Genomic DNA, 25343 nt, shown 5'->3' with positions numbered 1-25343 from the left:
TCACCTTATAAACCCTAAATCCATCTGCACTTCGTCGGCGAGAATTCTTTTCCAAAAAGTCCTCGACCAACTATCCAATCATCTTCTTCGGCTATTACTATGGCGTCCAGTGTTCAACCCTTCGCCTCTCATAACTCACCTTATAAACCCTAAATCCATCTGCACTTCGTCGGCGAGAATTCTTTTCCAAAAAGTCCTCGACCAACTATCCAATCATCTTCTTCGGCTATTACTATGGCGTCCAGTGTTCAACCCTTCGCCTCTCATAACGAGGGTCATATTGACTTGTTGAGGAGGTTCCCATCGACAGAGACCAAATCTCGCCTCGAACAGATTGCTAAGGACTACGACATACCCAAGGTTTTACTTTGTTGGCTCCTCTAAGAGATTAGGTTGTTTATCACCATGATAGCGATATGAAGCCAGTGTACGTCCCTCACTTGGATTATAGGCTTCGATTGCCACTTCATCTATTTCTTCGGCAAGTGTTCGAGACCTTGGGGGTTTCACTTGCACAACTAAAGCCAAACTTGATCGCTCTTCTTGTCAGCTTCCTTATTATCTGCAACATGTCCATGTTGAGCCAACAATGGGGATTTTGGGCCACATGAGTCTGCATCAAGTCCAGCAAGAGTGGGTCGCTTTTATCCATAGACGGTTGGTGGTTTATTTCCTGGTTTCTAATATCCATGACATGAATAAGAAGTGGAGGGAGAAGATCTTCCTTGTTTTCGAAGCCAGCCATATCATGACCTGCTTGTCACGGCCGAAGATCAAGGAGGACGTTCTGAAGGCAACAAAGCTTTGAAGATTGAGAGGTTCGGATTGGAAAAGATCCAAACCTACAAGGGGTCTCACCGTAGCAAGAACCTTTTTGACAACACCATTCTTTGAGTAGCTAGCATTCCTCTTGCCCCTGCTTCGGAGATGGACTTAGCCCGAGCTATCCTTCTGGCTTTGGATGGGGACTCTTTAGATGCCTAAGTGGGCCCCATTATAGGGCCTAAAAAGCATTTTTGACCTAAGTTGAGAGAAGACGAGCATCAGGCTATTCAACAGAGAGCAGCCGAGATTATAGCCTGACTCAAGGGCTCAAGTTTATCTACAGCTCAAGACGAGAGGTTTGAGAAAAGAAAGAGGTCAAAGAAGATGGTTTCTAAGCAACATCGTCTGGCAGAAGGCAACGCTCAGGAGCCTCTTGCCTTGGATGAGGCAGCTGAGATAGAGTCGGAGTAGGCTAAGGCTGCACCAGGATAAACTAGTGAGGTTTCGGCTCCAAACCTTCTCAAGTTCCTCCCATTAAAATTGTTGTGGGAGAGGATGCGCTATCACATGCGGTGGCTAGGCAGGATCTTCGAGGTGGTGATGCTTCAATCTTGGAACTGACAGGGACCGAGCCCTAGGCTGGGACTGATATAAAGGAAGGTCTCATCATTTTGAGGAGACCTAAAAAGGAGCTAGACCCAAAAAGGAGACCCAAAAAGTTAAGGTTTTTTTGCATAAATATCCCTCACATATCCTATATTTATAAAATTACCCTAAAATCTTGATTTTTTGGAAAAAAAAATCTAACATCTCTCCCCCCACCTCATCTCCTCCCCCTTATCTTCCCCCTCCAACTCCCTCTCCCCTTCCACCGCCACGTCCCCTTCCCTCTGCTCCCCACTTTACCTCCCACATCTGCTCCATCTCCCCCCCTCCTGTTGGGGAAATATATCAGATACGCTCTGACATCTATTCTGCGGAATTTGCCCTACAGGATCTTGTGTTAAGCAATGGAAAAAAGAAATCACAACAAATAAAAAAAATACAAGAGCAGAGAACACCGAGTTTTTAACGAGGTTCGGCAACTTGCCTACGTCCTCGGGAGCCACACAAATAATTTCCTTTATATTAAAGAAGATTACAAAGCTTGTAAAGAGTAGATCTCAAACTTGAGATCTCTCAAGAAGGAACCAACAGAAAACTATCTGTTGTTCAAACAAAAGGCGCTGAGATTTTCCAACTTGAAAATCTCCTCTCTCCTCAATAAATCTGCTACAGGAACTCTCTTTAATAACCGAGATTTCACTTGAAATCTCATGCTCAAAAGATCGAGGAGGAGACGAAGGAGTTCGAAAAGAACGCCGCCACCCAGCTCTCAAAAAATCGCTCTGAGATTCTTCTCACGTTTCTTCTCATGCACAGTTCTCCTTTTATAGGAGAACCCTAGGGGCCAGAACAGCTGTGTCCAGCTGTTTCCCAACAGCCGTAGGCGAATCCCCTTCACCTCCACGTCCGTAGCAGGCAAAGACAGGGGGAGGCAAAATTTCGATCTCGCCTGCAGTAGACCTCGCCTGCAGCACTTTACGAAATCACCTGCACGTGAGATCTTGAGCTCGCCATTAGCCCCTTCGAATTTTGCCTGCAAGATCCCTCCTAGATCTCACATCGACTTCAAACTCGCTAGCAGAACATCGCCCTCGCTTGTTCGACTCGCCTGAAGCTCGCCTTGATTTTGCCGCTAACAGGTATGGATCTGCACCCATTTCTAACAATCTCCCACTTGGAGATCAAACCGTCGTCAGCAAGCTCTCTTTACAAGCATCTTCTCCTGTGTGTCTCCGCCCTCATCTCTCACATATGAAGGCCAACTGAAGTTGCGCACAACTCCAGTTTCTGAATGGTGACTGCCTTAGTCAGCATATCTGCAGGATTTTGGCTCTCCAAAATCTTTTCCAATTGTAACTTCCCGTCCTCAATCATCGAGCGTATGAAGTGGTAACGTAACTCGATGTGCTTCGTTCTGGCATGAAACACTGAGTTCTTGGCAAGGTGTATAGCACTCTGGCTATCACAATAAAGAACTTCGTTCCCCCGCTTCAGACCCAACTCTTAACCAAATCATCTCCTTGCTCGCCTCGGTCACTGCGACATACTCTGCCTCAGTTGTGGACAACGTCACAATCTTCTGCAAACATGAGACCTAGCTCACTGTTGTCGACCCTAAGGTATAAATATACCTCGTGGTGCTTCGCCTCGTATCATGATCACCGGCAAAATCTACATCCACGTATCCCTGCAGTACCAGCTCTTTTCTCCTGAAACATAGTGACATATTTGTAGTCCCTCTCAGATATCGTAATATCCACTTCACGGCCTTCCAATGTTGCTTTCCTGGGTTGCTTACAAACATTCTCACAACTCCCACTGCATGGGAAATATCCGGCCTCGTGCAAAACATTACGTACATAAGACTACCAATGGCTGATGAATACAGCACCTTCCTCATGTGCTCCTTCTCTGCATCAGTCTTGGGTGATTGTTCACCAGACAACTTGAACTGGCTTCCAAGGGACGTGCTAACGACCTTAGCATTCTGCATGTTGAATCTCTGAAGTACTCTCTCAATGTATTCAGACTGACTCAACTCCAGCGTCCCCTCAGCCGCATCTCGGCTGATCTGCATCCCAAGAATCTATTTCGCTGCATCCAGATCCTTCATGGCAAATTCCTTTGCTAACTGCTTCTTCAGCTTGTTTATCTCCTGTAAACACGGTCCTGCAACTAACATGTAATCAACATACAATAATAACACAATATAGCTGGTCCCGAACCTCTTGAAGTAATAACAATGATCTGAATTGCATCTGCAATAGCCGTTGCTCTGCATGAAGTTATCAAACTTCTTATACCACTGTCGTGGAGCCTGTTTCAATCCATATAAGCTCTTCTTGAGCCTACACACCATCTCTTCATTTCCTTCCTCAATGAAGCCAACAAGTTGCTTCATGTAGATTTCTTCATCTAAGTCGCCATAAAGAAAGGCAGTCTTCACATCTAACTGCTCAAGGTAGAGATTTTCAGCAGCTATCAAGCTCAACATCACCCTGATGGTTGTGAGCTTCACAACGGGGGAAAATATCTCCGTATAATCCACTCCTTCCCACTATTGGAACCCCTTCACGACTAATCTGGCCTTGTATCTCTTCCTTCCATCACTCTCCTGCTTGACTCGGTAAACCCACTAGTTATGTAAGGCCTTTTTCTGTACAGGTAGCTGGGCTAACTCCCATGTCTCGTTCGAGTGAAGAGAATCCATCTCTTCTTGCATTGCATGCTCCCACTGCTGAGATTTGCTCACTTGCATAGCCTCCTCATAGCATTCTGGTTCTCCGCTATCTGTCAAAAGTAGGTAGTCTAGTGACGAGAGATACCTGGGATTCGGTTTGGGTACCCTAGATAACCTCCTAAGCTCCTTGCCCTGGGTAGTCGGTTCTGCACCTTGAGTCTCCTCCGTTCTACGGTCAGAATTAACGTTGTCTCCCCTATCTGGAAGTTCTTCCAAATCCATGTACTCGGATGCGTCCGCATCCGTAGTGTTGCTCCTACTGTTTTGATTCGTCTTGGCATTGTCCATGTCCTTGTACATCACTTCTTCATTGAATATGGTGTCTCGGCTCCTGATTATCTTCCTGTTCTTCTCATCCCAAAGATGATACACGAACTCATCAATACAATATCCAATGAATATTGTACACTTTAGTGATTTAGCTTCTAGCTTGTCTCTGACATGGTCACTGATGTGGACATATGCCACGCACCCAAAGACTCTCAAGTGTGAGAGATTAACCTTCTTACCACCCCAAACCTCTTCCGGAATCCCAAAGTTTAATGGAACTGATGGCCCGTGATATATCAGGTACGCTGCTGTATGCACTGTATCCGCCCAAAAATTTTTAGGCAGACCTGCATGTAGACGCATTATGCTCCTGGCACGCTCTGTCAGCGTTCTGTTTATTCTTTCTGCTACACCATTCTGTTGCGGCGTTCTTGGAGTAGTCCTCTCCAAACAAATTTCGTTCAGAGCACAGAACTTTTTGAACTCCTCCAGTTCATATTCTCCACCGTTTTCTGATCTCAGACACTTCACTTTTAGATCTGTCTCATTCTCCACCATGGCTTTCCACTTCTTGAAAATGTTAAACACTTCTGACTTGTGCTTCATGAAGTATACCCACATCTTCCTCGAGTGATCGTCGATAAAGGTGATGTAGTATGCTGACCCGCCAAGAGAAGACACACTAGCTGGACACCATACATCTGTATGAACAAGCTCTAGCTTGTGAGCTTTAGGTAGTCTTCCACCCTTCAGAAAACTAACTCTCTTCTACTTCCCGAAGATGCAGTCTTCACAAACACTGACTTCCACCGAATCGATGCCGGTTAGCTTTCCTTATGAGTGTAGAATCTTCATACCCTTCTCACTCATGTGTCCCAGCCTATTGTGCCACAGATCTGCACTCTCATTGCCTGCAGCAATCACGAGGGTTTTACTCGCGTGTGAAGTTAGGTAGAGGGTACCGATCTTGTTGCCTCGGGCAACCACCATTGTACCATTGGAGATTTTTCACGAATCTCCGGTGAATATTGTAACATAGCCTTCTGTTCTAAGTTGGCCAACCGAAATAAGATTCCTCTTCAACTTCGGTACGTGTCTGACGTTCTTCAGAGATCACTTGGAGCCCTTCAACTGTATTTGCACGTCGTCTCTTCCAATGACACTACAGTGTTCATTATCTCCCAAGTATATTTTTCCAAAGTCCCCTGCTACATAGTTCTGAAATAGCCTTCTATTAGTAGTGGCGTGAAAAGAGGCTCCCGAATCAATGACCTATGAATCGCAATCGCTATCCATAGCGAGAATCAATGCATCTTGCACAATATAAGCCTCCTGCTCATTTTTCTTTGGTGCTTTACAGGTAGAAAACATGTGTCCCTCCTGCCCACAGTTCCAACATTTCCCCTTGATAGGTCTCACCTTCGAGTTCGACCTCTTCTTTTTCGACTTTGATCGACTCCTGTTTTGGTTCCCCCTATTATGGCTTCTGCCTCTCTGCTCGAGACTTAGGGCTGAACCTGAACATTTTGATTCATTCGATTTTCTTCTAACCTCCTCGGATAGAATTATAGCTACCACCTCCTTCAGCTTTAACTTCTTCTTCCCCGTCGAGTTGCTGATTGCGGTCACACAACCTGCCCAACTATCCGTCAACTGCGATAGTATTAATAGGGCCTGTACTTCGTCATCAAACTTGATGTCGACTGAGATAAGTTGATCAACAATCATGTTGAACTCGCTGAGATGCATCATAAAGGAACATCCTTCTGTCATCTTGAGATTGAATAGCGTCTTGATGAGATGCACCTTATTTGCAGCTGATGATTGCTCGTACATCGTTACGAGCGCTTCCATAAGTCCTACCGTCGTCTTCTCCTTTAATATATTGTGTGCTACAGATTTTGCGAGGGCTAATCGGACCTGCCCCAGGGCTTTTCGATCCAATATTTCCCAGTCCTCGTCGGATTCTTCTTTCTTATTTCCTCTTGCTTTACCCATCAACGGACGGAAAAGATCCTTCTGGTACAGATAGTCCTCTATCTGTGACTTCCAGTAGGCGAAGTCTGATTCGTCAAACTTCTTAATTTTTGATTTGCCTTCTTCTGTAATTTCTTACACACACAGATATGAACAAGGGCTCTGATACCAGTTGTTAGGAAAATATATCAGATACGCTCTGACACCCGTTCTGTGGAATTTATCCTACTGGATCTTGTATTAAGTAATAGAAAAAAGAAATCACAACAAATCAAAAAATACAAGAGCAGATAACACCGAGTTTTTAACGAGATTCAGCAACTTGCCTACGTCCTCAGGAGCCACACAAATAATTTTCTTTATATTAAAGAAGATTACAAAGCTTGTAAAGAGCAGATCTCAAACTTGAGATCTCTCAAGAAGGAACCAACAGAAAACTATCTGTTGTTCAAACAAAAGGCGCTGAGATTTTCCAACTTGGAAATCTCCTCTCTGCTCAATAAATCTGCTACAGGAACTCTCTTTAATAACCGAGATTTCACTTGAAATCTCGTGCTCAAAAGATCGGGGAGGAGAAGAAGGAGCTCGAAAAGAACGCCGCCACCCAACTCTCAAAAAATTGCTCTGAGATTCTTCTCAAGTTTCTTCTCGTGCACAGTTCTCCTTTTATAGGAGAACCCTAGGGGCCAGAACAGATGTGTCCAGCTGTTTCCCAACAGCCGCAGGCGAATCCCCTTCACCTCCACGTCCGTAGCAGGTGAAGACAAGGGGAGGCGAAATTTCGAGCTCGCCCCCGACGCGTGATCTCGCCTGCAGTAGACCTCGCCTGCAGCACTTCGCGAAATCGCCTGCATGTGAGATCTCGAGCTCGCCATCAGCCTCTTTGAATTCCGCCTGTAAGATCCCGCATGGATCTCGCGTCGACTTCGAACTCACCAGCAGAACATCGCCCTTGCCTGTTCGACTCGCCTGAAGCTCTCCTTGATTTCACCGCTGACAGGTATGGATCTACACCCATTTCCAACACCTCCCTCACATGGTCGTTGATTATGTTTCGCCTCACGCATTATCACAACCTCCAACACTAGCTCTCACCACTTGTTCTCCTTCATCCTTCTCTCTTCCATCATTCTCCTCCACTTTAATATTTCATATTGCTATCTTCAAGTTCAGTCATGACCTTGACATCGTCATACCGCCGTAATACAATTTTTATCGACTCTTGTGTGAACTGTCAACCTTGGAGAAGAAGTTAAAGGAGGGGTGAAGAAGGGAACAGCGAAGGGAGATTGAGTGATGGTGTAAGAGGTGAGGGAGTGAAGGGGGAGGAAATGAGGTGGGAGAGGAGGAGAGGGGAGAGGGAGAGGCATGATATATTGATCAGGATAGAGATTTATTTTTGGAGAAAAAAAATCAAGATTTAGGGGTAACATTTTAAATATAGGAGATTTGAAGGGTGTAAATTCAAAAAAAACTATTAATTTGCTGCTTAAATCTCGTCGTTGCGATCATGTATGTCTTCTTGGCTAAATGAGGTTACTTTTTATACCTTATTGTTGCCGGAGCCAATACCAATCTGATAAGTTAGGCAAAAGGAAGGTAGGGAAGTGAGTTTAGATAGGTTGACCGCCAAAGGGTTCTATCATTTACTATCCTTGACTAAGCACTAATTCAACTATAATCGATTGGAAAAATTATTAACAGCTTAACTTGTTCAATGTAATTTGTAGGATTTCAGGGACTAAATATTGATTTTAAAGATCTGATGGATTTAAATCAAAGATTTAAATATGAATATCTAAGTAACCAATTGATAAGAGTCAGCCATGTGGTGCAAATCACATGTAAATATTAAGATCATGAATTTAAATAAATTTTTTGTGCTACAAGACATACTCCGATTGTTGTGGTGTATGCCACATGATGGTCATAGAGGAGTCCAGGTTTTATCAGAATGCCCCCCAACACGGTTAGGGCGCTCTGAACCGGAGGATTGGAGAGAAGGGGGCAGTGATCATATTTAATGCTCCTCTTGCCTTGTCACAACACCTCACGTGATGGGGGTGTTTTGATGGAATTTACGATCGTCTTGGAGCATCTAAGAATTTTTCTAAATGATGTGAGGCGGTAAATATGGGAGAGAACCCTATAATAAAATAAAAATGAAACAGCTAATAAATGGATAGCTCGAAATACTCGATGCCACGTTCACTCGCTCCGACGCGTAATACAGCGTCCGACGACGTATAGAAAACGTGACGACTGGACCCCGCTTTTATTACCTTGCAAATATTTCGGCCGTCACTTAACGGCCGTTATGTGGAGGCCAGCTATAAGTACCCCTGCTGGAGCGAGATTGTCGAGCCTCGTAAATCCTTCAAAATCGGTCGCGGTTTCGAAAAAAAAAAATAGTAAGAAAATTTCCCCATTTCCTTCAAACTAATCTCCTTTTCCATGTTCAATTTGATAAAAATTAGGTATTTTTGGAGATTTTGTTGCTAAATTGTGAAATGATTTCTTTACTGGCAAGAATTTTCCTTTTTTATTCTGATTATTATTTGATAAAAAAATTTCGTGTCTTCTATTTGATTGATTTTGTAATTGAAGGATGTATTTCGAAACATATGAAAATAATTTTGCGCTCCAACCATTTTTCAGCTTCTTCAGTAATAGAGTGAATTGGGACGGTGGGAAGGAATTCGTTCTAAAGGCGAGGTGCCATGCAATTCAATCTCATTTCTATGCTTAATTTTTTAATTTTGGTTTCTTGTTCGGCTAATGATAATATTTCTTTTCATTTTTGTTTGTTATGATCAAATCTATACCCGATGGGGACAATGCCTATTGGATGATTGCAGTTACATGATTGCTCCTTGGTTGGTTGCATGAGTTTAAATTTTTTTGAGAATATGCGTGAGCTTAATTTTGACTTGTCAAATCTTATGAAGCTCATCTCTTGCGCATGCTTTAACTGGACATGTATTTTGGTACCAAATAGGAGTGGGGGTTGGTAAGTGTTAGAATGTAAACTTATAACCCTCAACCCACAGCTTTGGAGTTTTGGTGTAGTGGCAAGATCCTTTGAAATGGTACCAAATGTTGTGCTGACGGCGGCGCCGAGGAACCAAAACAAACGCCGATACAAGAAGGCCAAAAACAACCAAATATCAATGCACAAACCAAACACCAATTTTAACGTGGTTCGGCAATTACCTACGTCCACGGGGCAAGAAGGGGGAGGGTTTCCACTAATAGAGAAGGAGAGTACAAATTGAGATTACAAATCGCTCAAACGAACCAACTAATCTCACCAACAAATCTCTCAACCTCTCAACCAATAACCCTAACAAATAGCTCAGAAAGATCTCTCTTTTTATGCTCAAAATCCCCCAAAACGCTCCTACAAAACCCTCAAATCGTATTGGTATTTATACCAAAACAGAAACCCAAACAGACTGCAAATAGGAACCTGAACTTTCCAAAAAATCCGTCGTAAGTCGACTTATCAGTCTGCATAAGTCGACTTGGCAGAGCGAAAAACGACAACTGAAGAAGAGATCATAAGTCGACTTATCAGACCTGATAAGTCGACTTGCCAGAACCCAAAATCAACAATCCAGAGCAGATCGTAAGTCGACTTACGACACAAACATAAGTCGACTTACCATAAGTCGACTTATGCCTGTGCATGAGTCGACTTATGACCAAAAAACTGCTTTTTCCAAGTTCTCCTCTACAATTCTCCACCTCGGCGAAGTTTTCCCAAAACTGAGCCGACACTAACCAAACAAATGCCTCACGTGTTGAGACCCAAATGGGAGTGCGAACACTCACCCCAAATGTCGATGTCGCTCACCAAATCGGCTGCATCATAAAGACTGCATACGTATCCTCTTGCCCAAGGAATCAAGCCTTCACGTAGTTCACCCAAACGGTCTCCAAAGGCCCTCAACCCAAGGAATCAAGCCTTCACGTAGTTCACCCAAACGGTCTCCAAAGGCCCTCAAACAAATAGAAAAGTACGTAACTCTTCCCTAATATCGCCGACGGATCTGCAACTGATAGCGGCCCCAAACTGATACAAATCAAACACCTCCATATGAGGTGAACCAATGGTCGTATCCAAATCATGTCTACCAGCTGCAACCGAATCCAAAACCAATCCATCATCTGCATCCGAAATCAAATGATCCCCAACCTGTGTCACCTCAGCTGGAATCCAAATGACGCAGTATGATGTGGAGTACGTGGAGTAATCTCCACCCAACGTGGAGTAGCATCACTCTCCACCTGCTGCGATATCCAAACGACCTGATCAACACTCTCCACCTGCCGAGAGTCAAAAGTGACATACCTGCTCAAAACAAAATCAGAAGCTCCCAAACAATAATCAACTGAGCCTCCGAACCCCAAACGCGCAATCAGATCAAATCTTACATCCTCGATGTGACCAAATGTTGGGTATCCAAATATCCGACGCAACCCAAAATCTGAAGCAGCTCCACCAGATCCAATAACTCCTAATGCAGCAGTCGGCGACCTGTGACTAAGATGACCCAAATATGTCGAAGCTCCAGAACCAATGCTCGACAACCAACGCCGATCCTCCTCCAGAAAGGAACGACCCATCGAAACTGTCATCTCATCTCGTCGCCCCAAAGTCTCCACATCAATGAAGTGTTTCAAGTTGCCATGAGCTCAGCACAACGCAAGAAAGGACCCCTACCAAATCTAGAACAACGAGTTACCTTTCTGCCAATACACTTCTTCCAATTGCTGTTGACTTCTAGGACTTTACACCAACGAAAACTGGTCGCGACCCAATAATGCCTAGAACAATCATCAACTGCGGAAACCAAGATACGATTACCTCCCAATGATGCCTCCTTGGAAGGCCCCCAAATGCCTGACTGAACACCTCCTAAAAGACCCCTTGCTCGATGGATAGGAGTGCCAAACTCCACCACGGTCTTGCTCATCCCAATGTGCTCACAGGACTTCAATCTGCAAGTCATATCACTCCTCAACAACCAATGTACGGCATTACCAATCATATACCCCAGCACCAAACAATGCCACAGTCTAGCCGAATCTGATGAAGTCGTCATCTCCTTATCAATCACCGTGCTTCCGTGCAAATAATATAAATTTCTCCTTCTGACGCCCTTCATCACAATCGTGGACCCAAATGTAACCTTCAAGCGTGCATCCACCAAGGTCACCCTATAGCTTGCTGCCTCCAAAGCTCCAAGTGAAATGATGTTCTTCTTCAACTGAGGAACGAACCTCACTCCAACCAACTCCCGAATCACCCCGTCACTCATCCTGATCCGAACGGTACCGATACCACCAATAGAGCATTTGTGATCATTCCCCATGAGCACGAAATCCCCTCTTTCCAACTCCTAAAAGCTGGAGAACCAATCCCTCCTAGGACAAATGTGGTATGTAGCCCCCGAATCCAACATCCACTCTGTAGAGTAGGCAACACAAACTGACGGCAGTGTAGATAACGAGTAGCCCGAAGAATCCGAATCTGAATCGTTGCCATTTACCTTGACAACATTCGCCTCTGAAGCTTGAATAGCTTTTCCCTTATTCTTTCCGGTTCGATCAACTAACTTTGGGCATTCGGCTTTCCAATGTCCATCCTCTTTGCAAAAGGCACACTGATTCTTACGAACTTCAAGATGTGCCCCTCTAGACTGTGACCTCCCACTACGGTTTGGACCCTTTGCTCTTGCGACCAACGCCCCTGCTATCGGCTCAATCGAAGTCTTCTTATCCTTCTTTCGAAGCTGATAATTCACAAGTACAGCGATGACCTCACTATACGAAAGAGATGTATTCCCATTAATAAGAGTAAGAACGAAGGTCTCATATTCCTCGTCGGGCAAGGAACTCAACAACAACAACGCCTTGTCCTCATCTTTAATCACCACATCTACATTCGCCAAATCCGAAAGAAGCTTCGTGTAGTGGTTCATGTGATCACCAATGGAGGTTCCTTTCTTCAACTGGAAGCGATAAAGCCTCCTCTTCAAATGCAAGCGATTCTCCACACTCTTGGTCAAATACTTGCTCTCAAGGATCTCCTAAATCTTCTTTGCAGAAGGCTCATTGATCACATCATACTTTAGATCTTGAGTGAGACAAGACCTAATCACACCACACGCCGTTCGATTCATCTTTTTCCAAACCTTCTCATCAATATTGTCCGGTTTCCCGATCAACTCCAACGTATCTTCCAAATTTTGCGCGTTGAGCGCATCCATGACTTCGCATCGCCAAAGTCCAAAATTGTTTGTGTCATTGAACTTTTCAACGTCAATCTTCATTGAGTGGATATTCAAGCTTTGGACGGTCTTCACGTCGGAAGTACTGCCCACAACTCCTTCTTTCTCGGCCATAATCCTCAAAGCACCACCAAACCAATGCGGAAACAAACGAGAAATAGATCCAAACTGAAAAAGACGAGATTTTTACCAAAAAGATCCCACCTTTATCACCAAACGAAGCCCTAGATGAACTTCCAAAGCGATCTACTCCTCCAAATAGCCCAAGCGTAGCCCGAGCTCTGATACCACTTGTTGTGCTGACGGCGGCACTGAGGAACCAAAACAAACGCCGATCCAAGAAGGCCAAAAACAACCAAATATCAATGCACAAATCAAACACCAATTTTAACGTGGTTCGGCAATTGCCTACGTTCACGGGGCAAGAAGGGGGAGGGTTTCCACTAATAGAGAAGGAGAGTACAAATTGAGATTACAAATCGCTCAAACGAACCAACTAATCTCACCAACAAATCTCTCAACCTCTCAACCAATAACCCTAACAAATAGCTCAGAAAGATCTTTCTTTTTGTGCTCAAAATCCCCCAAAACGCTCCTACAAAACCCTCAAATCGTATTGGTATTTATACCAAAACAGAAACCCAAACAGACTGCAAATAGGAACCCGAACTTTCCAAAAAACCCGTCGTAAGTCGACTTATCAGTCTGCATAAGTCGACTTGGCAGAGCGAAAAACGACAACTGGAGAAGAGATCATAAGTCGACTTATCAGACCTGATAAGTCGACTTGCCAGAGCCCAAAATTAACAATCCAGAGTAGATCGTAAGTCGACTTACGACACAAACATAAGTCGACTTACCATAAGTCGACTTATGCTTGTGCATGAGTCGACTTATGACCAAAAAACTGTTTTTTCCAAGTTCTCCTCCACACCAAAGAAACCCGGGTTCGATTGTTGGCCACAAATTTATAAGCAGATATTTTTGAAAAAAAAAATGAACCATTGCGTGAGTCCACTCTTTGCCCAAAAGGGTCCTCAACTTGCGGGGGCATGTTAGAATATAAACTTATAACCCTCAAACGACAACTTTGGAGTTTTGGTGTAGGGCTAGGGTCCTTTGATAGTAAGTGGCTAACAACTGGTCTTAGGATAGTCCCAAAAGTCTCATGAAGCCTTCTTAATGTGGCATTGGGCTCATAATTTAGCGAGGGTTGATGTCATTAACTTATTATTACGCTAGAATAGGATTATTGAGAGTTTGGTTAAAAAGCCTCCTAGTATGGAGTTCGGTTTGAAAGTTCATCTCATTTTGATAAAAAAGGCTAATGATACATAAGGATACTTCTCTAGTAAGACTAAGAGATTAGTATATTCGAGAGACCTAAACACACGCATCCATCTGCATTTAACATTTGCAATTGTCTGAAATGGTATTTACCTCAAAGGTCATATATATCATATATGAGATGGTACCTTTTCTCGACAAAAGATTATCATTTTGTATATAAATTTACTGAAATTATGATGTTTGCGTATGGATAACTTCACGGATGCATTTGTATATAGTTGGATATACATTATCCAGACAAAACACAAATAAATAGCAGTGATCCTGAAACTGGATTTTTGATGATCGCCATGTCTGACACCTCGTATAGACATGGTACTCATGTCTAGTCTACTAATCATGGCTGAAAGGTTTAGAAGAGGGAGGTGGATGATGATGATGATGATTAAGCGCTGATGTATTAAATACACGTGTATGAACATGCAGCATGCATCTGCACTTACATATACATATACATATCTTCTCATATGTACGGATGCAAAAAATCAAGGTCAGGAGGATGTTCTACTTCATTATTTAAATCCTGCAGCTTAAAAAAATGTCAAATCCTTATATAGAATTACTAAGATGTTATCAATTGGGTATCCCAGTCTACAACTCATTTTGTATCCCGGATGTTGCAAACTTGTTGAACTAATGATCCTATAAGTTTGACGACTCCTGTTGCTCACTGAATGGATATCTGTAGTTACTAATAATCTTGTTGTCAGTTGAAGATTTCGTCTTTGAGAATAGAAACTTATATCACTTTTTTGACATAAAATTACTTTGGATTTTACAGTAGGAGATGGTGGCTGGAATATAAAATGTGAAAATGTAACGAGGCAATATCTTTGTACCTTCTGACACTTTAGCATGAAGTTCATGACAAAAAAGCGGCATTTCTGTAATCTTCAAAATTTTGGAGAAAGTAATGAAAACAAATCACTTTTTTCTTAATTTCTTTTTTATTTCAGTTTACCTCAAAACAGTAGGCTCAATTTAATTTATCAATGTAAGCATGATTGCATGCACATACACACATAACAGAACTAAACAGATATTACTTTTTTCTTGCTTCAGTTTACTCCAAAATAATCGGCTCAGTTTAATTTATCAATGTGAGTAGGATCGCATGCACATACACATAGCAAAACTTGAATCTTCTTTTAGTTTCATGTGCCGCTTATTAATTTCTAATTTGATCTGGATGGATAATGATGCATGTTTCTAGTTGCTTTTATATATAATCCATCTTTATGAGAAGAAGAATTTTGTTTTAATACCTTAGCTTTATTTTGACTCCTGTGGAGTTTTATCAGGCCATCTAACCTTACAGTATCAGATGTTTCTTTCACATGTGGGTATACATAATATAAGTTTATGTACATAATATACATGCATGTGCTTAAAACATGCTCAAATATGTGCATGCCATGTGGGTATACATAATATAAGTTTATGTACATAATATACATGCATGTACTTAAAACATGCTCAAATATGTGCATGCTATGTGCATGCTATGTGCGTATACATACTTATGCAAGTATTTATGTATATATGGATGGATGGATGGAAGGATGCATGCATGCATGCATCTATTTGTGCATATTCCTATATCTGTCACGATTCGACCTATTTTGTCATGAGGAAAAAGTTTCAATCTGCCTGTAGGAACCCCAAACTACACTCATTTTTATGATTTCATCTTAATGAAACATTTGAAATATGAAATATCATTCCTGTAGACCAATCTCTGTTCTGTATTTTAGTTCTTTCTGTGAACTTTCCTTTTTCTTCCTCATACTCCAAAGGTCATACATTATTTCCTTCTGATCTGCCAACTTAGTACATCATAAGGAGGCAACATGATATATCTCTTTCGCTTCCTGTAGGCCTATGGGAACAGAAGTTATAAATATACCTATTGATAAACAATCAGACTCTGCAGTGATATCTACAGAAAATGGCACCTCCAATCAAGTCCATGGTCTCCATTCTAAATCTCCTTCAGTCGATGAATCTGGTGGAGCTAGAAAAGACCTTTGGGGTCCTAGGATTTTTGGCAAGGCTAGTGAAACAAAGGAATCAAAAGAATGGAAAGAATCAAAGGAGTCTGACGTAAAGGAATGCATTCTCACCTCTCCAGTAGAAGTATTTCCTGCCCATCAAGATGCATTGATTGCAAAGGACTTGAATCCCAAAGGTCAGGATCCAACCAATTATGAAGAGTCAGATTCCCCCATTAAATCTGTACACAGATCTGATACAACAGTAAGGACTCATCACACTGCTTCTCACCCATTTCCTCCTGCTACTGAACGACGTGCTTCAGCTGGTTACCAGCCTTCTGCAGCTTCTGCTTCAAATGGAAACAAGCCTGCTAAAATGAAAATTATTCAAGTAACTGACACACCAAAGAAATCTAAGGTGTTTTTTCTTCTTATCCCTCTTCCCCTCCTTGTGTACGCTTCATCTCTCTTGTAAATACCGTCCAATCATATATTGCTGATCAAACCAAATTTCAGTTATCTGCACTAGAGAGATATTATAAGTACAGTTTAAACATATTGAGTTTTAAAACTATTTCAAACTTTTAGATGCTACAATTCGTACTGATCATGGTACTTTGCACTAGTCATTACAGGGAATCCCAAACCATAAAGTTAGGAAGCCTTTACAATCTGATAATGGAACAAACACGGATGAGGATCCTTGCTCTCCTGTTTCGTATCCTGACTGCTTCTCTGTTTTGGTTTTACAACTTTCATTATTTTTATCTTCTAATAAAATAAATGGATATCAAGTTTTCCTGAATGATACATAGAATTGCAGCTTCTCTAAGATCTCATAAAGCTAGGACGACGTTGGCAACTGCCCCTGTTTTTAAATGTGGTGAGCGTGCTGTGAAGCGGAAAGAGGTAAGCTCTATTTCAATTTCTTTTACGAGGTTTTTTGCCACTTGAAAAGAACATTTCTTTATTGATTTTATTTATATCCATATGTTGTTCTAGTTCTATGCTAAATTAGAACAGAAGCAAAAGGCTTTGGAGGCAGAGAAGATGCAATCTGAAGCTAGGAGTAAGGTATGTTCCTCTCCGCCTGCTAGTTCTTCAGATAGGTAGCATATCATTAATACCAGAATTGTTTTAAGTTTATCTAGCTTTTGCTGATTTTTCTTCCTAATTTCTCATAGTATATTCTAGAAGATGAGAGTGAGTGGAGTACATGTCAGTGTACTTGGATATTATATGATTACTAGAACCTAGTGAGCCTGAAGGGAAAGCTAATTGTACAGATGTGGGCTTCACTCAAAAGTTTAGGTTCTTGATTAGAATGTTCCGTTTGGTAGAGTATAAGGCAGAGCCTGTTGGCATCAGGCCTGGACTAAAATAGGCCACAGGTTATCCTCCAAAAGAACAGGCCATATGAATTGATTTCTTGGTGTCTAGTTGTGAGGAAAAGGGAGGATAACCTAGTTGACATGTATAGATGTTTGGAGAGTTGTTTGCATAAAACTAGTATAATCATAAAGCTCAGCTGCATGGGAAATGAATGAAATAGTTGCGTACTGAAAAAAGATGGAAATGATATACTAGAGTAGAATGTGAATGGAAAGCATAATATAGGTCCTCTATTATAATTCAGTTTTTGATTCTTGAATGTAAGAACTGTAATTTATAAAATAAAATAATTATTATGTGATAAACTAAATTGTAGAACATTAGCATGAGGAGCTTGGCACCGAGCAAGAATTGCGTGGAAATTTATTTATAGCTATTACTAATTAACAAGAGGATCTATGTAGTTGGTAGTTCGTACAAAGATCATGGACAGAGTAAGAGTTAGGTGCTCAGGCACACTCAGCAGTGTACCTTCTAGAAGAAAAAAGGGCATGGGTGAGGGGAGGTCTTAACTATGAGAAGAATATGCATGCCGAAAAAAAAAAAGAACTTTAGTACCACATTGTGCTATTTCTTGTAACTTCTCTTGGTTGATTATTATCCTATATCGTGCTGAAAGTTTGTAGGTGATTCTAATCATATCGGGAATAAATTATACTTTTCATTAGGGAAAATAATTTTAGTTAAATAAGACACATGGCATACATGAGTTTGATAAACATGATATGTTATCTAACAAAAGTTTCTCAAATACAAAATCCTCAAAAGCTTCCCATAGCAATGCTCTTGATGAATCCAATTATACCTTTAGCCTTTAGTCTTTAAAAAAGTGATGAACTATTTACACCAAACAAATCTGTCATTTTAGTAGCTCAATTTTGTTTTTGGGTTACTTAGGAATAGGTTTCCACGCCTTTATATAGAAAAATCATGCTCTCGCACATACCTGTAACTTATGAATTTATTTATTTCAAATAACCAAATGTCACATTAACTTATGATTTTATTTCCTTAATGGTAAGCAACTCATGACTTAAATTGATACCAACTAATCAATGTAGACGGGTAAAAATGTCAAACCATTGATCAAGTATTCTATAACATCACAAAGGGGCCCGTGAAGGGTAGAATGGTCATTCCAAAATGGACAAAAGGTTCAACATGACAACATGGACCCGTAAGGGGCTAAGAACGCAAAGTCACGAAGTCCCGAGCCTATGCGGAGCAAGAATTGGATCAAAACTAGCTCAATATAGATAAAGGCATGTTTACACAATGCTAAGATCACACAGTGCTAAGCTCATGTGGTGCTAAGAATTATGTGGTGCTAAGCTTACGCGACCAACCTGTGTAAAACTAACATTGCGTAAACTTTTTGCCGAACTGGTAGACTAAACTGTTGCAAATCAAAGGCGTCAAAACGCTACAAGACAAAATACCTGCATAAAGATCACGCAGGGCTTCAAAAGTAACTAATGGTAACATTTATACGGCACTATTAACACCGCGTAAATAACAATTTCTACCAACGTTGTTGCAAAGGACACAGTGTCACTATCCGTTAGATGTTCGTACCTTGAAAAGCTGCCATAAGAGCTCGCGTAAATTTAACCATGTGTAAACTTCCCCTCCGCATAAGGCTAATTGCGCATAAATCCTTAAATTTGCGTAAACAATGGTTCCTCTATAAATACAGACCCTTAGCGCACAACAAATGGCTCCAAATTTTTATTCAAATTTTCTTATCTTGGGTTTGAGCTCTTCTCTTCTCTAGTAGAGTTGCTCTTGCTCTAGAGGGCTCCTTGGGCTACATTGAGCTCTCCTTGGCTCTTTGAGTTGCATACATCCTCTTAATTAGGGTTTTCTTATTGACCTATCACTTCTTAATCGACGTTTGCTCACTAGGGTTCCTAATCACCCAAGAGCTACCACTCCTCAATGAGTAATATCCTCTTAAAGGGTAATACAACACCCAAGAGGAACTTCTTTCTTAGAGTTACTTTCTTCTCACAAGAGGGTTCGCTAATGGACCCGCGTGAGAAAAGAAGTTTTAATTTTCATCACCGAAATCTACTCTTCCTCCAAGACACAAGCTTTTACAAAGGGGTGATGTTAACACCTTCCATCTCATTGTATAGTCAATGGAGATCCTCAACTTATTCATATCGACACACAGTCAAGATCCCACCCAAATAAAAATAAGGAGTAAGCGGACCGGATCCCTTCTTTACTCGTTCGAAGCCCAAGACATGAAGGCCTCACACCACAACGATGTCTTTCCTGTCCAATTTGAGTGGAAAGGAATCAAAGGTCATGATTTTACTTATTCTAATTTACCTTTGTAGGACATATTTAGAAGTTCAAAACTTATACACATTTTGGAATTGACATTGACTATGGAGGTCTAATCCAATAAACTTATATGGAATATTTTTTGACAGAATGCCTTATATGTACATTATTGTGATATAGGGATCTCGCTATTAAATCTCTATCCTTTGTGTGAAAATGGTAGTTTGTTGCAAGATTGCAACTAAATTAGAGACCTAATTTATAAAGGAGAGTGGTCCAGAACTTATGCACATATAAGTTTCGGATTGACAATGAATATGAAGGTCTAATCTCATAAATTTACATAGAGTATTAGTTGATAGGAGGATTAATATGTATGTTATTGTGATATAGGGATCTCACAATTAAATATGTATCCTTTGAGGGGTTGTTTTGTAGCTAAGAAAACCAAAGCAAAGTGTACCAAATTTTAGAAAAACTACAAAAGAATTTCCATAAAATTCATAGATTAAATGATAATGAATTTAGAATATTGAACAACAATATAAAGGAAATAAATTGCGTACTATTTTCGTGTCCATATTGATGAAAGCAACAGAACGGAATTGACAAATTGATAATGCACTAAGAACTTATCTTTTATTCCAAAACCTCAAATGCTTTTGTTATTCTATTCTCGGATAGGAAAGAGATAAAGAATGGAAGTATGTAAAGGAAATTGGTAAGTTAAACAGTTCATTCAAAGAGAATGTACACCAGTTTCCAACATATGAATTAACTCATTTATTTTTGGCCAAAAGGAAAACCTAGCCCTAGTAACTACTAATGAACATAGGTCCACCTATCACAAAACCAATATTCATTAAAGCCTACATTAATAATCCTACTTTTCACTTAGAGTCAAACCTTCTTTATTTGATCACTTAATTGGACTTACTATTGTCTCATTTAAATATCATGTTTGGCTTGTTTTTGACAAAAACTCAAAAGTTAATTAATAATGTCCATCAATAACAATTACAACATTCTCCCACTTGGACAAAAGTAATTTGCATTAGTTTTGAAAATAGTTTTATGCATATACATAATATTTACAAAAAGACTTTCAAGCCAATAAAATTTTATAAAACTTTATAGGGGCCTAAGAAAACTTTTGAACTTGAGACAACTCTAAGTGTCATTCTCATTCATATTGATAGGGTTCACATACTCTTGTGACCATGGATGGACCTGTGTCGCAAAATGACAGTTATCACCATGATGTAGAGTTTAGAGCTTTATGGTATATAGAGATCGAGTGTCTTTAACAAAAACTTAAAGCCTGAATTTAAGTTTAAGCAGAGGACTCCGACGAACTCGACTTTCACCATTTCATTATTGCCAACCGCAAGCTTTAACTCATCCTGATTTGGTTTCTTCTTGCTTACGAGTCCCTTTAAATTGAAAGCAACATGATTAGTTGCACCACTATCAAGCCACTAGGAACTTGAGGATGCTTCAATCAAATTAGATTCACATAAAACAAGAGCCAAGAAGTTACCTTCTTCAATCAAATTGGATTCACATAAAACAAGAGCCAAGAAGTTACCTTTGTCTTTATGCTCACGTTTTTCTAATCAAGCTTTAAATTTGAGATAATCATGTTTCTCATGACCTTTCTTTTCTACAAAAGAAACAATTAATCTATTTCTTAATGATGGCATTAGGCCCCCTACATTGCTAATCTGACCTACTTCAAATTTCTTATTTTTAACTTTCTTAGAAGCATTAAATATGGGTTTATTTCCCTTCTTTTTATAAGGGCTTGGTGGCAACGAAAGCAAGTTGGGATTTTTCATATTTGAGTTTCCACAGAAATTCTAAATTCATTATGATTTAATCTATGAATTTTATGGTAATTCTAAATTAATTATTTTAGAAAAGTGTTAATTTATGAATTTTGTGGTTTAATCTAAGGATCTTGTGGTTTTTTTCTTGGAAAAGTGTTAAACAAACTCTTGTGATCTCTTCTCCATGCGAGCTGAGTATGTAATATGTTATGAAGCCACAACTTAAGGTGTTTGGCTAAGAAATCTCATTGTCGAGTTATTTATAGTCATGGTTTTAAATATCGGCCGATAATCCATTATTATCACTGAGTTATCAGATTTGGGAGCTTTCCGCTAAGATAACTAGGATTTTTAATCACTTATCGTTTTTTTAGGTTTATCAGCGAGTTATCGGCGATAAAGGCACTTATCAGCCGATAAATAGGCTCTAAATATCAGCTTCATTGGCCGATAAGTAGGATTTGGGAGTTTTTTTTTATTTGCTCTTTGAATGTTTACAAATTATGAACTATTTGTTGCTTTTGAAACTTGGTTGATTGGTGATTAGTTTATGTTTGTTTATGAAGATTGATAATGACTCATAACTACTAAGTATCAACTTAGTAAGTTAGTTTATGAATCTCATGATTAAACAATAATTATCTAGATGTGTAGATGGTTCTTCATTCTTGATGTTATCTTATTATTTGCTTGTTTATTATTTCATTTTGACTAACATTATATTTTTTAAGCTTATGTTTGTTTATTATTTGCTAGTATATCACTTCGATAAATACTACTTATCCCCGATATATCTCTAATTTTCGCTATACGATAAGAATTTTGACCGTCCGATAAATCCCCGATAATCGATATTTAAAACCTTGTTTATAGTTGAGTCCATTGCATGGCCCATCAAGTTATATTGTGATAATATTCTAGTAGTATCGTTCTCTAAAAAAATAAAAGCATCACATGGTCTAAACACACGGAGATAAAGTACTTGAGAGTTAAAGAATTAATAAAAAATAGAGGGATAAATAATTTGATTGTAAATCCTTTAACCAAAGGACTCCACCCGAGTGCAAGCATATTGATAATATGACTTTATTTGAGTCATTTGATGCACTTGGTTAGTGAGAGCAATTATACTTGCTCCAACCGTGTATTTTCTCTATTTATTGTTGTGACTTTGGACACATTGCTTTTTTATGATATTTTATGTGTCGATATTATAATGATGACCATTATTTACTATTCAATAATCTACGTTAGAATATTAGTTTCTTTTAAAAGTATTGTATGTTTAGTACATGTGATTGCAATTATTATGACATGTCATATTTCAACATGAAGACGTGTGTCAATCTTAAGCGAAGGCTTGTGGCATTTGTAGAAGAAAACCAAACTTCTATGTTTCTTGGGACACATAAGAATTATTTCGAGATATTAAAATTGTATTTGAAATATGCTAGCTCATTATTTGAGCATCTCGCACGCATTGGTTGAAAGAGAAACAAGTGGTCGACAAGTTCATAACAACTTATTTTGATCATAAATAAATGTTTTTTTACTTTTTACACTACCAAGTTGTGTCCATGTCAATAAAACTTACTGACTTTTGCAACTATGGATGGTCCTGTGTCACAAAATGATACAATTATCACCATGATTTAGAGTTTTAGAGCTCTATTGGACGTGATTAACACTTAGAGTTGTCTCAAGATAAAAAGTTTCTTGGGCGCCTATAAAGTTTTATAAAGTTATTTTAGTTTAAGAGTCTTTTTGTAAATTATTTTGTAAATATTATGTATTATGTACATGTCGATAGGTTACTAATTCTTGTAACATGGATGGTCTTGTGTCGCAAAATGATATAGTTATCGCCATGATCAAGAGTTTAGAACTCTATTAGATGGGATTGAAACTTAAAGAGTTATCTCAAGATCATAAGCTTTCTCGGGCACCTATAAAGTTTTATATAATTATTTTGGCTTGAGTCTCTTTGTAAATATTATGTATATGTATAAATTCATTTAAAAACTAATAAAATTAATTTTGTGCAAGTAGAAGAATGTTTTAATTATTATTGATGAACATCATTAATTAACTTCTGAGTTTTGTCAAAAACAAGCAAAACTTGATCTTTAAATGAGATAATATTAAACCCAATTAAGTGATCAAATGAAGAAGGTTTGACTCTAAGTGTAATGTAGAATTAATAATGTAGGATTCAATGAATTTTTGGTTTTGTGGTAGGTGGATCAATGTTCACTAGTAATTACAAGGGTTAGGTTTCCTTTTTGGCCAAACTAAATAGGTGATTTATGTTGGAAACTCAAATGCATTCTCTTAGAATTAAGTTTTTAGTTTACCAATTTTCTTTATATATACTTTTATTCTTTATCTCTTTTTTATTTGAGAAAAGAATTAACAAAAGTAATTTGAGGTTTTGGAACAGAAGGGAAGTTTTAAGTACAATATTATTTGTCAATCTTACAACCATCGTGGAAAAATGTTACACACTTTATTCCTTTTATTTTTCTTCTAAATTCATTATGGTTTAGTCTTTGAATTTTGTGGAAATTACTTCGTGGTTTTTCTAATATTTGGTGTCAGAGCTGAGTTTTCCATAACATTTGGTATCAGAATTTCCATAAAAAAACCATAAAATTTATAGATTAACATAATAAATTTCTAATTTCTATAAAATTCATAGATTAAACCATAGCAAATTTAGCATATCAAACAACAAAATAAAGGGAATAAAGTGTGTATTATTTTTTCGTGTAAATATTAATAACACAGCGGAATTGATAATTAATAATGCACAGAGAACTTTCTATTTGTTCCAAAATCTTAAATGCTTTTGCTATTCTTTTCTCAGATAAGAAGGAATTTATTTCCTATAACACTTGCCTTCTTTTCTATTTGTTCTTACCTTGAAACCAATATGAAGGGTGATGCAGCACCCTCTTATTGGATGATGTGACTTATAGTTTAAGAAACTTATTTCAGGGGTTTTTTTGGGCATGTGCCCCCATTTTATTTTATTTTTGGTTTCTAAGAAACTAACTAAATAGGCCCTAAGTGAAAATTGTAGTTTTGGATGCGCATTATTGCAACTAAGTTGGTATGGATAAATTTATAAAGGAGAGAGGTTCTAAATGAGTCTCGTATCGCATGCTCTAATTAAACCTAGTTATTGAAAATGATTAGATTACTCAAACATAAGTAAATTTATAAACTTTGAGTGGTCGATATCAATAATATCATGAGTTACTTAACATTAATAAAATATTAAAGTCATAAGTTAATTTGACTTTTGACTATTTGTGATAGCCAAGTCCATGAGTTACAAGTATGTAAGAGGTTGTGACTTCTCTAGATAAAGGTTTTAGGAACATATTTCTAAGAAATCCAAAAACAAAACAAAGCTACCAAAATGGCAAATTTATTTGGTGTAGAAAAGTCTATCACCGGTGTAAAGATTAAACATTGGATTGGATTCAACAAGAGCATTATGTATGAAGCTTTCGGGGATTTCACATCTATAAAATCTTTGTGAGGTAGCCAATCTTATTTATAAACTTTATGTGTGACATGTGTTTTACCTTGGCTCAAATTACTCTCCTTAGAGGAAAAAATAACTTATTTCTGTATGATTAGAATCCCACAATGGTATTAGATTCACTCACATGTTTGCACTTATATGTGTGTGTGAGAGAGAGAGAGGGGAATGAGTGTACTTGGTACTAAACACCAAATTTTGTATGTATGTGTGTGTGATAGTTACGAGATGGCAGATCATTTTACAAAATGAGCGGTCACTTAATACCCATTATGTCATTTA

At 39.2% G+C, this 25343-nt stretch overlaps 1 protein-coding gene across 1 annotated transcript in view; it reads left to right on the top strand.

The window, feature by feature from the left end:
• LOC109850197 (protein WVD2-like 3) overlaps positions 8792-25343 on the top strand; it is a 24370-nt gene continuing 7818 nt past the window's right edge. Inside the window, exons 1-6 of the mRNA XM_020420147.1 lie at positions 8792-8835; positions 9017-9073; positions 15882-16416; positions 16634-16716; positions 16814-16907; positions 17001-17072. Of these exons, the coding sequence (XP_020275736.1) occupies positions 8813-8835; positions 9017-9073; positions 15882-16416; positions 16634-16716; positions 16814-16907; positions 17001-17072 (864 nt within the window). The 5' untranslated portion in view covers positions 8792-8812. The remainder of the gene's footprint in view (positions 8836-9016; positions 9074-15881; positions 16417-16633; positions 16717-16813; positions 16908-17000; positions 17073-25343) is intronic.

Source organism: Asparagus officinalis, chromosome 7 (genome assembly GCF_001876935.1).
Source record: "Asparagus officinalis chromosome 7, Aspof.V1, whole genome shotgun sequence".
Classification (NCBI taxonomy): domain Eukaryota; kingdom Viridiplantae; phylum Streptophyta; class Magnoliopsida; order Asparagales; family Asparagaceae; genus Asparagus; species Asparagus officinalis.
Note: the sequence above shows the minus strand (reverse complement) of the source record. Positions and strands in the feature narration are given on the sequence as shown.